At 53.4% G+C, this 13,806-nt stretch overlaps 1 protein-coding gene across 3 annotated transcripts in view; it reads right to left on the reverse strand.

The window, feature by feature from the left end:
- Positions 1-13,806, reverse strand: part of AGAP1 (ArfGAP with GTPase domain, ankyrin repeat and PH domain 1) — a 549,698-nt gene that overhangs the window by 323,387 nt on the left and 212,505 nt on the right. For all 3 annotated transcript variants that reach the window (XM_047085687.1, XM_047085686.1, XM_047085688.1), the window contains exons 4-6: positions 8,653-8,738; positions 6,107-6,248; positions 1,264-1,398 (exon numbers count right to left, since the gene is read on the reverse strand). In XM_047085687.1, coding sequence (XP_046941643.1) covers positions 1,264-1,398; positions 6,107-6,248; positions 8,653-8,738 — 363 coding nt within the window. The remainder of the gene's footprint in view (positions 1-1,263; positions 1,399-6,106; positions 6,249-8,652; positions 8,739-13,806) is intronic.

Here is a 13,806-nt window from a genome sequence, read left to right on the forward strand (position 1 = left end):
GCGGGACACCCTCCCGGGACCCCACACGCTTCCGTGCAGGGCTCTTCACGGGCGACCCTTCAAGGTGCTGCAAACACGGGCCTGCACGGGCACCACAGGGGGCCCCCAAACGTGCAGGGCAGGAGGAAGGGCCGGGAGACCCCAGGACCCTCGGCGGGATACTGCGGCTTCCGAGCGGGCCCTGGGGAGACAGTGAAGACCGCGGGTACAAAGGTCTCTGGAAGACACGTTGTGAGAAGGGGGGAGGGTGGGCCACTGCAGGAAGAAAAGAGGCCGAAAGCCTAGAGCATGGCGGTGCTTAAGGGGAAGAAAACGTGCTGTGTGGAAACGGTCACCTTTGCGATGTAATGAAACAGGTCACAGTGTGCAGTTCCTACAGCCCCGACTGAAAACGAATCCGGACATTTAGACGAGCGTTCGCACGTTGTCCCGCAAGTGCAGCCCTGTCACTACTATTCGCACTGGTGCCCGGCAAGGCCGGGTGACCCGGCGGCTCGGGCGGTCTGCTCTGCCGCCGCGGATGTGAGCCCGAGCTGGGGGGGTGACCCCGGATTTAGTCCCCACGACCACGACCAGAAGCGGGACCCTCCAGAGGAAGCGGCTTTCCCCCAGACCTTCCTGACACCCCCCTCCCCCCTAGACCAGAGAAGCCAAGTCTCCATCCACCCCACCCCCTTCCCAGCCCACACTTGGCATCGGAGTCTGTGCCCGTGGTGCTGCCCCCCCCCCCATATGGAACCCTGCGCTGCTCCCGGAGAGCCTCCTGTCTGACGCCCCCTGTCCCGGGGGTCCGGGATTAGCAGGGGGGTCACTAATGAACTCAGTCACAAAGAAACAATTCCTGCCCCGTGGCGCTGGCTCCCAGCCACGGGTCGGAACGATGTGCGTTTGGGCTTTTGTTCTGTTTTGGGTTTTTTCGGTCCACGCTTGGCTCTCTTTACTCTTTCCGTTTATCCTCCTAAAAGCCCAACATGCGATACGTAGACCATTTTTAGGAACAAGCCTGAATTAAGAACCAGTAGCCACGGTGGAGAAGAGACGGCAAACGCATCAAGTCCGACACACCGCGCGCAGAAACCTGCAAATGTCTGACCCTGAACGCCAAGGTCACGGAGCGCCTGCGAAGGGGCGGGGGGAGGGGCTTCTGAACATGCGCACAGGCAGCCAAAAGCCCCCTCTGGACGGGGGCGGGGCCAGCGGTCACGTGGACGGGCCCCGCCCACCGGGGAGTCGGTGCTGCGCCGGCCGCGGGGGGGCGCTTACCGTCCTGGAAGACGCGCTCCACGTTCAGCCCGTACGTGGCACACGTCTCGTAGTACGTGCACCTCTTTAGGTCGCTGGACAGCTTCCGAGCCCTGGCGTCGTCGATGACCCGCGGGTTCGTGGAACTTATGGCATCTGGAACAGACGAGCAAAGGCAGGGTGACCACGAGTAGCTCGGGTGCTTCCCGGAACTTAAGGACCTGGGGTTGTTAAAACCTAGCTTACCCTCCTAGTAATAATCTCAAACATTTTATTAGAGTCATCCTTTGTAAAAATCCGTTTCAGAGGATCCTGCTTCTGAAATTTGGGACAAAAGAACGCCTAGGAAGACCAGAAGGAAGGCGTGAGAGTTAAATGTGGCTCCGGAGGAAAATAAAAGGGAAAAAGACACCCCACGCTCGGTATTTGCAGGTGACTTTTGGTGCAAGAAGCATCCTGCGAAATGCGTTCTATGAGCAGAATTCCTACAGGTGCAGCCATTCACCCGTTCGGTGCATGTCCGCAGAGCCGCCCTTAGGTGTCTGGTCCTGTTCCAGGCACAGGGCTACCCCAGTGAGTACACAAAAATCTGTGCTTCACGGAGGGGCTACCAGGTCAGCCAGGGAGGGAGAGGTGGGCCGGGGAGAGAGGGGTCAGCTGGGGAGGGAGGCAGAGAACGGGGCGCAGATGGGGAGGAACCTTGAACCATACAGTGTGGCCACCAGGGCCACGTCAGGCAGGGAAGGAGGTCGAAGGTCCGTGTGCTCAGTGTGATTTTCAGGGCAGCCCCATCTACAGGAAGGTGGCAGGGCCAACCAGCCACTACCTGTGGGGGAGAGCACCTGGTGTGTTTAAGGGAGACTGAGGCAGGAGTGGGAAGGGAGGTGGGGCAGTCGGGGGGTGTTGGTTCCAACAAAGCCGCTCCTGGGCAGACCCACTTCCTACAGGATCTATGTACAGATGGGGACGTCTGAGCGGCAAAGCAGACGTGTCAGGCACCTGCCACCAGTCCCCGAAAAAAGGAAGACTCAGCCCTTATTAGCTCAGTGTCCCAGATGCGTCCTATCATGAGTTCCCAGGGAGTTGCTAAGTGCCAGCCTCGTGCCTGGCACACGCCAACGCAGGAAGGCCAAGATGTTAAGGCTACGGAGCTAGGTGTGAGACAGCAGGCACTTTTCAGGGACTTTTCCTGCCGTGAAGCTTTCTCAGCGGCATAAAGGCTCCCGAGCTACAGGAAACGCCCAGCTGCTCTTTAAACAAAAATCCACTGGTGGGATTTTCCCTACTACCCAGAGGAGGTGCAGCACAAGAGAAGACCTACGAGGCAGCCACAACCTTATATGTTTTGTTTACTTGGGGGCAGGAAGTGCATAAAAAAGGGGCATCTTAAGGGAAGAATTTATTCATTTTTTCCCTCTCTTTCTCTTTTTTCTTACTTTGCTTCCTATCTTATCTTCAGCCCTATGGAACAGGCCTGACCTGACAGTTTCCCTCAGAGAAATCAAGACTAACTCTGATTCATACCTCTTTTGCGGACAAAGACCTGCGCCATCTCGAGAGATGTTCTGGAACATTCCCTGGCAAGGTCTGTTACAGGGATTTGTTCAAAGAACATCTATCTTGCCCTGTCTTGCCTTACAGGTTAACAAATTTGACTTAAATTTCGCAACACTTAAGAAAAAGATGTATTTTTTTTTTAAAGGTGTAAACATCTTTTAAGGAAACAGGAGGGAAAAAAGCTTGAAATCTGTCAATCCGGCTGATGATTTATCGCCACCTGGAGTCCCGGACACTTCCACGGCCCCCTTTCCTCAGTGGGATGCCCGCCCCGCTTCTGTCCCGTCTCATCTTCCCAGGTACAGCGACACGTCACGGGTGTGGCCGTGTCGTATCTGCACCTCGTTTCGGTCAGGGCGACACAAGCCTTGTTTTTCTTTTTTTTTTTTTTTTTTTTTTTAATGTTTTTTTATTTATTTTTGGGACAGAGAGAGACAGAGCATGAACGGGGGAGGGGCAGAGAGAGAGGGAGACACAGAATCGGAAACAGGCTCCAGGCTCCGAGCCGTCAGCCCAGAGCCCGACGCGGGGCTCGAACTCCCGGACCGCGAGATCGTGACCTGGGTGAAGTCGGACGCTTAACCGACTGCGCCACCCAGGCGCCCCACAAGCCTTGTTTTTCGTTCCATCCTAACTCTGTATCCTTTCGGGGCTCGTGCCTTTCTCTCAAATAAATTTAGTCTGCAGGCATTTAAAATAGAACCTGCTCGTCAACCATTACACAGCCGCCTCATTCGGAAATGTCTTGCGCCCTGACGGGACCTTCACACAGGCTCCCTGGCTCCACGAGTGGACACGTATTCCCACAGAGCCCCTCCTCCCGCCTGTGGATGAGGCCGCGCCACGTGCCAGGCGTCCTTAGAGAACGAACGTAATGGTTCATCTTTCCCATTCCAGAACCTCCTACCTCCAGGCCACCAACCCCAAACACCGGGGAGAGAAGCTCAGAGTCCCTCATCTATAACCTGACCCACCTTGTATCTCCAGCAGCCCACAAAACCTGTGCGAAAGCACAACAAACGAGCAGGCTTCACAGAAAGCAAGTCTGTGAGCAGTAAAAAGTACCTGGGAGTAGAACCTTCCAGAAAGCCCACACTCACTCCACCATCTCGCCACTGGGGGGCGTCTGGGGCACTCTGGAAATGAAAGGTCTGATCAAGGACCAAGAGGAACTTGCCTAATTGCTAATACTCACGTCCCGTTCGTTTGGGACGGGGCTATGCTGAAGTATGAACGACGTCTCACAAACGAGTGTGAGGAGACTGCCAGGAATCCCTCCTCCACGCGGGCTCCCTGGCTCGGGTGCTCACTCACCCGGGGCCTCTTCAGACAAAATGCGCTCACTCAACAGATGCCTCTATCGCCAGCAGGAATAAAAAGGGGTAGGTCCTTGCAGTCAGGGCCCACGTCAGGGCCTCCCCAGAGCCTCTACGGAGCCTTCCGTCAGCCTCCTCTACAAGCACATGGACCATCCTGGTGGGGGACATGGATATGCCCTCCTTCGGCTGAGGTGGGACACAGACAGCCCCGCTCGTCCCCAAGGAAGGGGACAGAGAGACAGACGTGCTTCTGGCATCCCAACCAGGACCTCACCAAAGCTGATTACTGAGCAGCAGCCACTTATCTTACGTGTATGTGCCCACGGATGCTTCCGGTGCCTTACAGAAGTTCCTCCACTTAAACCCGGCCACAGGAGGTGGCAGTCAAGGTCACACAGCCAGGATGCCCCGATGCCAGGACTGCGTGGCCCCAACACCCAGGGACAGGACACTCCGCTCCACTCTCCACTACCCAAAACCTGGCTGTGTTAAGACGACAACTAATGATCGCATACAGCCTTCTGGCCTGGGCTGAACAAGTCCCTGCTCCCTCTCACAGCGAGTCTCCAGAAAAAAAGGCATTCTGAGTCGTAAACAGAAACCCCTTAACTCGGGCAGGCACTAAGGAGATGCCCACACCCGGTCTCTGATTTTGCTCAGAAATACCCTGGGCTGGGCTGCCGGAGTGGTGCTTGTTGGGAAGGAGTCGCTGCATCTTCAGGGAAGCTTTAAAGCAGGATCTGCTCTAGACGGGCCACCCACTATAAAACACTACTAAGAATTTTCAGGATGCCACCTCAAACATGCCAACTCCGTACTGGCGCGCCCTTGTTTCCCAGGGACCACTAGGGGGCGCTCGGGCATAAAGAACGTCTTTCCCATCGGGCTGCGGGTGGAATCCACCTGCTCTCAAGGCTTCAGGGCTGGGACCACTTGCAGCATCGGCTGCAAGAGGGCGGGGGGGGGGGGGCTCCCCATGAAACCCTGACTCTAACATTTCATATCTAGCACACAGATGATGCTTTCAGTTGGTTCCTTGCTACTTCCATTCTTGTAACACACACACCCGCCCCACGCCCCGGGCTCATCTGCCTGAGCTCACTCTCCTCACACTGGAGCCGGTATCACACAAACAACTTCTTCAACACAGCCGAGTGCCTGTTTAGAAAAGTGTCACATCAGGGCTTGGAGAAAGGGAGGCCAGATGTGGACGTTCTAACAAAAACAGTGTATGAATAACAACAACAAAAATGAAGGTATAATCCAAGTTTTCTTGACACGATTATGTTTTAAGTTGCCCCCGTTGCTGACAAAGCAGTTTTTAAAGTCAACCTGCCATCTGGTTCTTAAAGACATTCTTTCTATGTGGCCTCTTACTGAAGACCCAGATGCAGACACCGGTACGTCAGTGAATCTGATTGAGAACAAGGACACTTAAGGGCTGTGGCTCTGCTAAGAGGCCAAGTTTTAAGTGACCCAGAAGAAAAGAAACATACTCATACAGGGTTAATTCTAGACTCTGAGGGGCCTGTTAGGTGGGAAAAAAAATTAGCTACAAATCATAACACCTAACAAACGGAGCAAAATAAAACAAAACTCTGCTGTGTATAAGAAATTGGTAGAATTTTAAAGATGCACTAAAAGGTAAAATAAACTTTTTAATTGCTTATTAATTGGTTTATGTAACCAAAAGAATTAAGATACCCCTCCTACAGAAAACGACAGAAAACAGATTTTATTTTCCCTAGAGTACTGGGGGAGGGTTTTATTTTGAGGCTGCTGACCAAGTGATTTCTCCACAGAATCAATTCAGGAAATGTGACAATTTCAGTTTCGTGGATTCTCACTGGAAAAAGCCTTCAGGAGGAAACTATTTGTTCTTCGAAGCATTTTCAGATTCCTCCACACCAAAAACAGAGGCCACAACTCCACTCGCTGCTCAAGTGTTGGAATCCTTTAAACTCAACCTGCGTGCAGATGGCACTCACCCTGGGTCCCCACGAGAACCAGAGGGATCTCGCTCGTGTTCCGGTAGGTGGCCATCCGACTGTAGTAGTGGTAAACAGTCTGGAAGCTGATCTCATCCTCTAAGCTGAAGACAAATATAACAGCATCCACCCACATGGCAAACTGGGGAGAGAAGAAGGGGAGGAGGGAAGAAGGAACTGAGTGACGAGGCTCGGGGAGCAAAAGGGTGGGAACAGCATCTTCATGAGCAGAGGACACGTGGCCGGCAGACCCCTCCGTCAGGCCGAGTCTGAGGCCGGACTTTGGCTGTAACACGTTGCTGTGGCGTCACTGCCGTCCTTCTCGTAACAGCCTGGAACGGGACCCTCACCCCCTTCGCACCCAGGCCACCCCGTCTCCAAGGAATGCAAACCAGACATGCCTCCCCATGGGACCCTCTACCCTCCGTCCTGATCCAGCCAATGGCGGTCCCACAAATGTGAGGCAAACCGAGCCTCGTAGCAGAGCCTCTCCAACTCCACAACCACCTGACTCTGGGCCATTTTGTTCTTGTTTTCCACGCATCCAGGGGAAGCTACAGCAAATGTGCCTCGGGGCAAACAACTGCGCTGCCAGGCGCGGACAAGCCTGTTCAGTGCGCATGACCGCCTTGTAAGGCCGAAGCAGACAGAACAGAAGGTCCTGGAACCTCAGCGGCCTCCCAGGGTCGCACGTGATTGCAACAGCAGAATCACGAGCCGGTCAGGCCGGCACCAGAGATCCTCCACTTTCCAAGGGAAAATGGAAAAATCAGTAATAGTAACGTTAATCCTGTTTCCTTTCTCTGAGAAGCCACAGCTCCTAAGTAAGTTTTTACAGCCAAGGTACCAGCTTGGATATACATGGGGGAATTTGGGGGGGGGGAGGGGCGGGGTTAAGCTCTGACTTCATGTGTTAACTGAAAAGCGTATTCGCTTATATGTGGAAATTCTACGTGATAAAAATGTAAATATACGTAAAGTCCAAATGAAAAACTGAGATGAGATCAAAATCTTGGGAAGAACGGATCCCGGGACAGGCCCGCCGCCCCAGCAGAGCACCCAGGACCAGGCTGACACGGGGCACCTACCTTGCCCTCTCTCTATCTGGAGGTATGTTTTTCCTTTCTCTTCTGAGCAGTGAGGTGAGGTGTCCCCACGCATCTGAAGAGCAATCGTGGACCCGGGGACCAGACCGAGGCTGGCAAGTGCACGCCACACCTCATTCTCCCAAGGGGGCGCTCACTGCCCAGCGCCTAGTAGGTGGTGAGCACTCCGTAAATCCCCCCAACCCACCCCCGTGGCTCCCCCGGCAACTGCCACACACAAAAGCCAGTTGATTGGCAGAGTTTTTACACAACCCTAGGATGACACTAGTAGCCACAAAAAAGTCCTACGACTTCATTCGTGAAGCCATTATGCTTGGGTAAGCTCCAGAAAATATTCGGAAACAATGAAAACAAAGATCATGCCTCCACGTGCCTGGGAACGGTAACTTAAAAACAGGACTCTCTCCCCCTTGAATATTCAAGCACGCTCTGCCTAATTGTGTACAAAATCCTGTCGGTCAGCTGTAAAAGGCTCCATACTGACAGCCCCCCATGGTAGAAATCTTTAATGAGGGGAAGCCGTTGGGCTAAATAACGCCCCTGAACACAGTACATCCGGAATAAAGGACTGGTCCTCAGTTAACCGAGTAAACGTGTTCTCACGGCAAGACGCCAAGACTGAGACTCCAGTGGCGGGGGGAGTCATGGTTCTACCCCCAGGTTGGTGCCATTCACAGGCAGAGCCCCGGAGTCTGTGCCCCTTCACCACGTCCATCCTTGGGCAAGAAGTCCCGGCCTCGGCATCCACGGTGGAGACGGGACTCCTCAGCACACTGTCCTGCAGGGTCGTCTCGAGGATTACATGAGCCGACCCACACGGGGCAGGCATTCGCCCACCGTTCCTGGATTCAGCTCCCAGTATGCGCTTGGCCAGTAAATTATTATGCTAGTAAAATGAGGCACTGGAGAGCAGGTAAACCGCCACCTGTGCTTTTGGATTTCCAGGATGCCCAGCCTTCAGGGAACTTCCGGAGACACCACACTGGGCTGCACGCCGGTGTTCAGAGGAGGCGCACTTGTGCCAAGAAGCCCAGTGAGCAGAATCCCCCCACCCCCAACATCGGATTTCCCGATTTCGGACCAGCCACTTTCTCAATGCTCCTGCTGCTCTAGGGAGCAAACCGCTTACAGGGAACGGGAGAGGACTATGGGTCTTTCCAGAAGTCAAATCAACGGAGTTGACAAATGAGCGCAAATCGTGTCTTTCCTTCCTTCTTAAAAACACAAAGTGAAAACCAGCCACGCAGACCCAACTTCGCTCTAGGATTTTGTCTGAAGGAACAACAGAATTCGTTTCTTGGAGAAAACAGGTTCGTGGGGCTTTTGCATCACCTTTCTTGAGCACACCTGATTTCCAGAGCCATTTCTGTTGAATGGGAACCTCAACGCTGAAGCAAACGTGAAAGAGAAGGCTGCTTACCGCTTGCTTGTAATACTTACCTGTGCCTCTGGGGGGCCCCCTTCATCTCTAATCAGCAGCAGATAGCTCTGTCCGTCAACAACGATTTCTTTCTTGAATCTGCCACCTGCCACACACAAAAAATCTCGTTATACAAGAAAGACCGGGAGTGAGGAGGGCAAATAGACGTGGGCTTCGCTTGTGGAAAAATACACCCTTGGCTGTCGCCCTGGAGGCATCTCTCAGTATTTAGGACCAGCAACCACTGGATTTTAAAACAACTACTGAACTCAGATTTAAGTGTTTGTCTTTAAGGACCCGTGTTCACTTCTGATTAGAGTGCACAGCCTCCCGTGCAATGCCAGGATCACCCGTGGCCGAGAAGAGAAGAATTTTAACGTAGGCTTTGTTTGTAAATTCGGGAATTCTCTCTCACTGGGAACACGATGCACAGAGTTCAGAAACAGAGAGCATTGAAATGATCATTCTCTTGTTGGGTTTTGCAAAACGGGAAAGAATTTTTCATGCTGAACAGGTGCCTAGTGTACAAGATTTTGATAAATTCAAGGGCTGAGAACCTGTATTCTCCTCAAGAGAAACCCAGTTTTTGAAAGGAAAACACAGAACATGGGAATGGTGTTTCCGTATTCACGGGGCACAAGTAAGGGAAGGATGCTCAATACTACACACGTGTTAGACACAACTACTGGATGGTATCTCCCCACGGGTCGAGACAGAGCGGGGCAGCTGGCTGGCGGAGGGGGGTGGGGTTAGAGAGCGCGCTGTGTTAGCGGGAAACCACCAGGGACCCTGCCGGGGCGCCGTGCGTATACAGAGGTGGGGCGGGGGCTGGCCCTCCACATCTCGGCCCCGCACACACCCAGGTGGGGCGGGACACGTCAGGGTCCCGTGCAGCTCCTCGCAGCACCCCGTGCCACCTCGGGTGGACAAGAGAACCGCCAGGCCTCTGGTGGATGAGGGAAGTGCGCGCACCTCGGGGTCCCTCTGCCGTCTCCAAGGACAAACTACCTTCCGAGATTCCGGGCTCTGAATCCACTCTAGCTAATAATCAGCGGGATTCTGATTTCTTGTTTTTGAGAGAGGAACACATCATCACTGCCTGCTCTCATTTTCAGGCCTTGGCACAGACACCTTCCAGAAACGCCACCTACACCCCCAAATGACCACCCCCTGGAGAACCAGGGGGGCAGAGCTTCCCCGGCCCAGAGGCTGTGTGTCCGCCCTCCGCCTCCAGGGGTCGCATCGGCTCCGGGTGGGCTCATCTTCCAAAGCGAGCACACGTGTGTGCACAGACAGATGTGCGCGCACACAGACGCACATGCACACAGACGCACACACCCACTCCCTTCCGGGCACCGATGCAACACGTAAAACACACCTGCTTTATCTGGTGTTCAGTCTGCTCCCATAAGAAAAACCGAAGAAAACTTTCCAACATTCAGATCAAACACATAAACTCCCATTCTGATCCCCTGCGTGGGCACGACACTGAAGAAAGAGGACAGAGGACAGAGAAGGGAACAGGCGTGTCTGCGCCTGTCGGAAGACTAGCCGATGACTTCCGGTCCCCAAATCACAGACTCCTTGTAGGTAAACGAGTATGGCACCCTTTTCCCAGCCGAGCTGTCGTGACTATAAAGTGAGCCAGGAAACGTGTGGCACAGAAGCCCCCTACCCCCCCGGTGCGACACGGCCACAAGACTGCAATGCTGGGGGACCCGGCCTCCCTTATTCACCTCTCTCTCTACCTCAGTGTCCCCAGCTGTAAAATGGGACCACCTCATCCTGCGGGCAGGCGCCCACCTGAAGGGCAGTGCCATTGGCAATTATTACTAGCGATATTCAAAGTTTCTGCCAAGGGTCATCACGCGCTTTTATAAAAGACACACTTAACGTTTAATAAACCTACTTGTAATAGAAAAGTCAGCCCAAGTTGCGATAGTAATCAATATCACTTCTGTATTTTCCACAACTTAAAAGAACCCGCTATTTCTTGGCGAGATGAACTGAATTTAGCCTTTCGTGAAAATACAATGTTAGATGCGAAATCTGTACTGGGGGAAAAGCCTTTTTCTTCCCCTCTTGTTGCCAGAGGTCTGACAAGTCATACTGAGAGCGACACGGGAAAGCCAACAGGTATTTGTTTACAAATTCAAAAATCTCTCCTCTGGTTCCTGGTGCCTCGATCCAGGCTCCTGAATGAGGGTGACAGTCACCGCGAACCTGCCCGAGCTAACAGTGCACTTCAGACCAAGTCTGCCGAGAGAAGATCTGACGCACGTTTTTCAAGCCCTCACATCACAGGAAAATATTTGTGCTCGCAGCTGAGTGGTTTCAAGGCAGGTCATGTGATGTCACATCAGCGGGGCCCTCTGCAGGGCGGGACTGGTCTGGGCAGCACCTTGCATGTCCTTTCGGCCACAGAGTTCTGCCTGTGCTCAGGGAAACGGAGACCAGTGGTTTCTTGGTGGGCACGGGAGCCGAGCGGCATGGCACCCTTGGTGTCCCAGCGGGTATTTTAAAAACCCCGGTGATCGTCAAGCATCCCGCAATCTGCAAGTGGCTAATTATCACGTCCTAAAAGAGCCACATCAACTTCATGCAGTGCATTACTGCTATTATGGGTGGAGCTGTGCACCCCCAAATTCACACGCTGAAGTCCTAACGCCCAGGGCCTCAGAATGTGATCTTAGTTGCAAATAAATCCACTGCACATGTGCGGCGTTAAGATGAGCTCATACTAGCACAGGATGGGCCCCTTAACCAATGACTGGTGCCTTTAGGAAAGGGGAAATTTTGGTGAAGATTAAGGCAGGGGCTTTGTAAGCCAAGGAACACCAAAGATGCCCCCAAACCATGAGAAGCCAGGAGACCGGCCTGGAACAGGTCTGTCTCGTGAGCTCGGACTTCCGGCCTCCAGTATGGCGGGAGAACAAATCTACGTTGTGCCGAGCGCCCCAGTTCGTGGCCCATTGTTACAGCCGCCCTGGCAAGCTAAAATATGCTCTGATGCCAAGTTTCTGTCCTGGTGGTCCGCCATCCCCCAGAATGAGTTCGCACACTCTCTCTCTCCACCCAGCTTATCCCTAGAGCATTTCAAAACCCCCTTTGTTCTCTCCATCCCAACTGTCCATATTCATTGAAATCACCTAGGCTTCTCAGCTAGGTTTCCGCACGAGTTTCCTGCCTGCCTCACACCTGCTCTCAGCCTCAGGCCCACCCCACAGCACCCCACAACCTGAGGGAACCGCACAACGCCGCAGAGCTGGCCCCGAGCCCACGCTCGCCCTGGGACCCTGCCTCCCCGCCAGCAGGCCCTGAGCCCCCAGCACCCAAGTGCACAGAGGCCTGCCCTGGGCATCCTGGCCACACACATCCGATTCCTCACTAGTCCGGGTCGTCTCCGGGCAGGAAGGGAGCAGCGGAGCCTGTCCCTGGGACCACACCCGCTCCCCAAGTCCCAGCGTCCCTCCGCTGCCCAGCTGCCTCCCCCACCTCTCCAGGGAGCAAGAACCCGCTGGGCGTCAGCACCCAGTCCTCCCGGAACGGCGTGGGGCTGACTGAGGACCTCCCCCTTGGACGCCCTGCTCCGCGGCACCTGCGGGGTGAATTTCACACCAACTCTTTCGTTCTCTTCTCTTCATGTGTGTTTGTGGAGCCTTGTTCACAAATGATGCTTCCAGATGGTTCAATCATCGTATTCAAGTCAAGAAGGGTTTACACCGACCCCTCTGTTTGTTCCTCCATAATCCCTGTCTTTGTAACCTCAGCAAAGGATTCTAGACCTCCTAAAAGGAGGGGTGATCCTTTCTTCCACCCGGAAAGACCCCTCTCAATTCTAAAATCACTTTACATCCCCCCCCCCCGATATATAATTAGTATGTCTTTTCAATACTTTACAACTACAGGTATTAGCTTCCTGTGATTGGCTGATGTTATTTTTCCTGGTACTATACATACCTCAGGAAAAGAGATTAAATACTCCTATGCATTTGTCATGAACCTGAAGATTTAACAATTAGATAAAATTCAGCCAGGTGCTTAAGCATTAAGAATGGGGTCAGTAAAAGTGATAGATAAATAAGCTCCTACCACTGATCATCAGCAGACTCGACTAGCATGGGGCCACTGTGTACTGGGGAGACGCGGTCTGGCATGGAAATAAAGCTCATTTTCTACGGATTTTTTTTTTTTTTTAAGATTTTATCTTATTTTTTTAAAGTAATCTCTACACCCAACGTGGGGCTTGAACTCACAACCCTGAGATCAAGAGTCCTAAGCTGTAGCGACTGAGCCAGCCGGGCACCCCTCTACCGTTTACTTCAGAAACAAAGGGGCAAAGCCTCAGGAGGAAACCGTGTTGCTCCGCACTGGCCCGCATTCAGCAGAGGCCACCACTCTTGCTACTTAAATTCGAACACACCGCCTGGTCCCAGGCATCAGATCTTTTCCTCCCAAAATCTTAGAGGACACCACCAACACCACAACCTACTTCGCTTTTCATGTAGATGTGTTGATGCCTATTTTATATTCCGATTTCCAATTACTTTCCTGCAGGTCTACGCGACCCAATTCTGTGTTCCTAGCACGCAGCGCCCAGTCTTCCCCGCAGCCAACACGATAATCCGCATTTATTATGCGGGTGCCGCTCAGCTTTCTGGGGCTGCCGGATATCATGATGTAACATCAAATTACTGTTACTTTTCCAAAGTGTCCCCCAACCTGACCTCGTAGTGGAAACCACCAACAGATGTCTGGCCCGGCACACCTGTCTACAGGTGCAGAGGGCGCGGGGGGCAGGGGAGAGCCGACCCCGGGGGCCACAGAGCCCACACACAGCTGCTGATCTGCCGGCCCTACCGTGGCACCAGGGCCCCGTTCCCGTGAGGACATGTCCACGAGAACAGAAAACTGACGCCCCTCGTCCCTTATGTCCATTCCTTCCAAAGATGTAGTGAGGCCACCAGGGGGAAACGGCACCACGTTAAGCACTCGGCAGAGAGGAGCGGCTCTTCTTGTCCGAACTCAACCTCACGTGCGATTTAGTGATTTCTCTGGTTCACCCAAAGGCAGGTTTTCAGGCTTCCCAGAAAACTTCCCTGTTTACCTCTGTGTGCCCTTGGGCTTGCGTTCTTAAGCGAGTCCCCTTCATTTCTTCCCAAAACGGGTAAGAG

This window comes from Lynx rufus, unplaced genomic scaffold (assembly GCF_022079265.1).
Source record: "Lynx rufus isolate CCGP_SWC_20201006 ecotype Redwood Valley unplaced genomic scaffold, mLynRuf1.p SCAF_2, whole genome shotgun sequence".
NCBI classification, from domain to species: domain Eukaryota; kingdom Metazoa; phylum Chordata; class Mammalia; order Carnivora; family Felidae; genus Lynx; species Lynx rufus.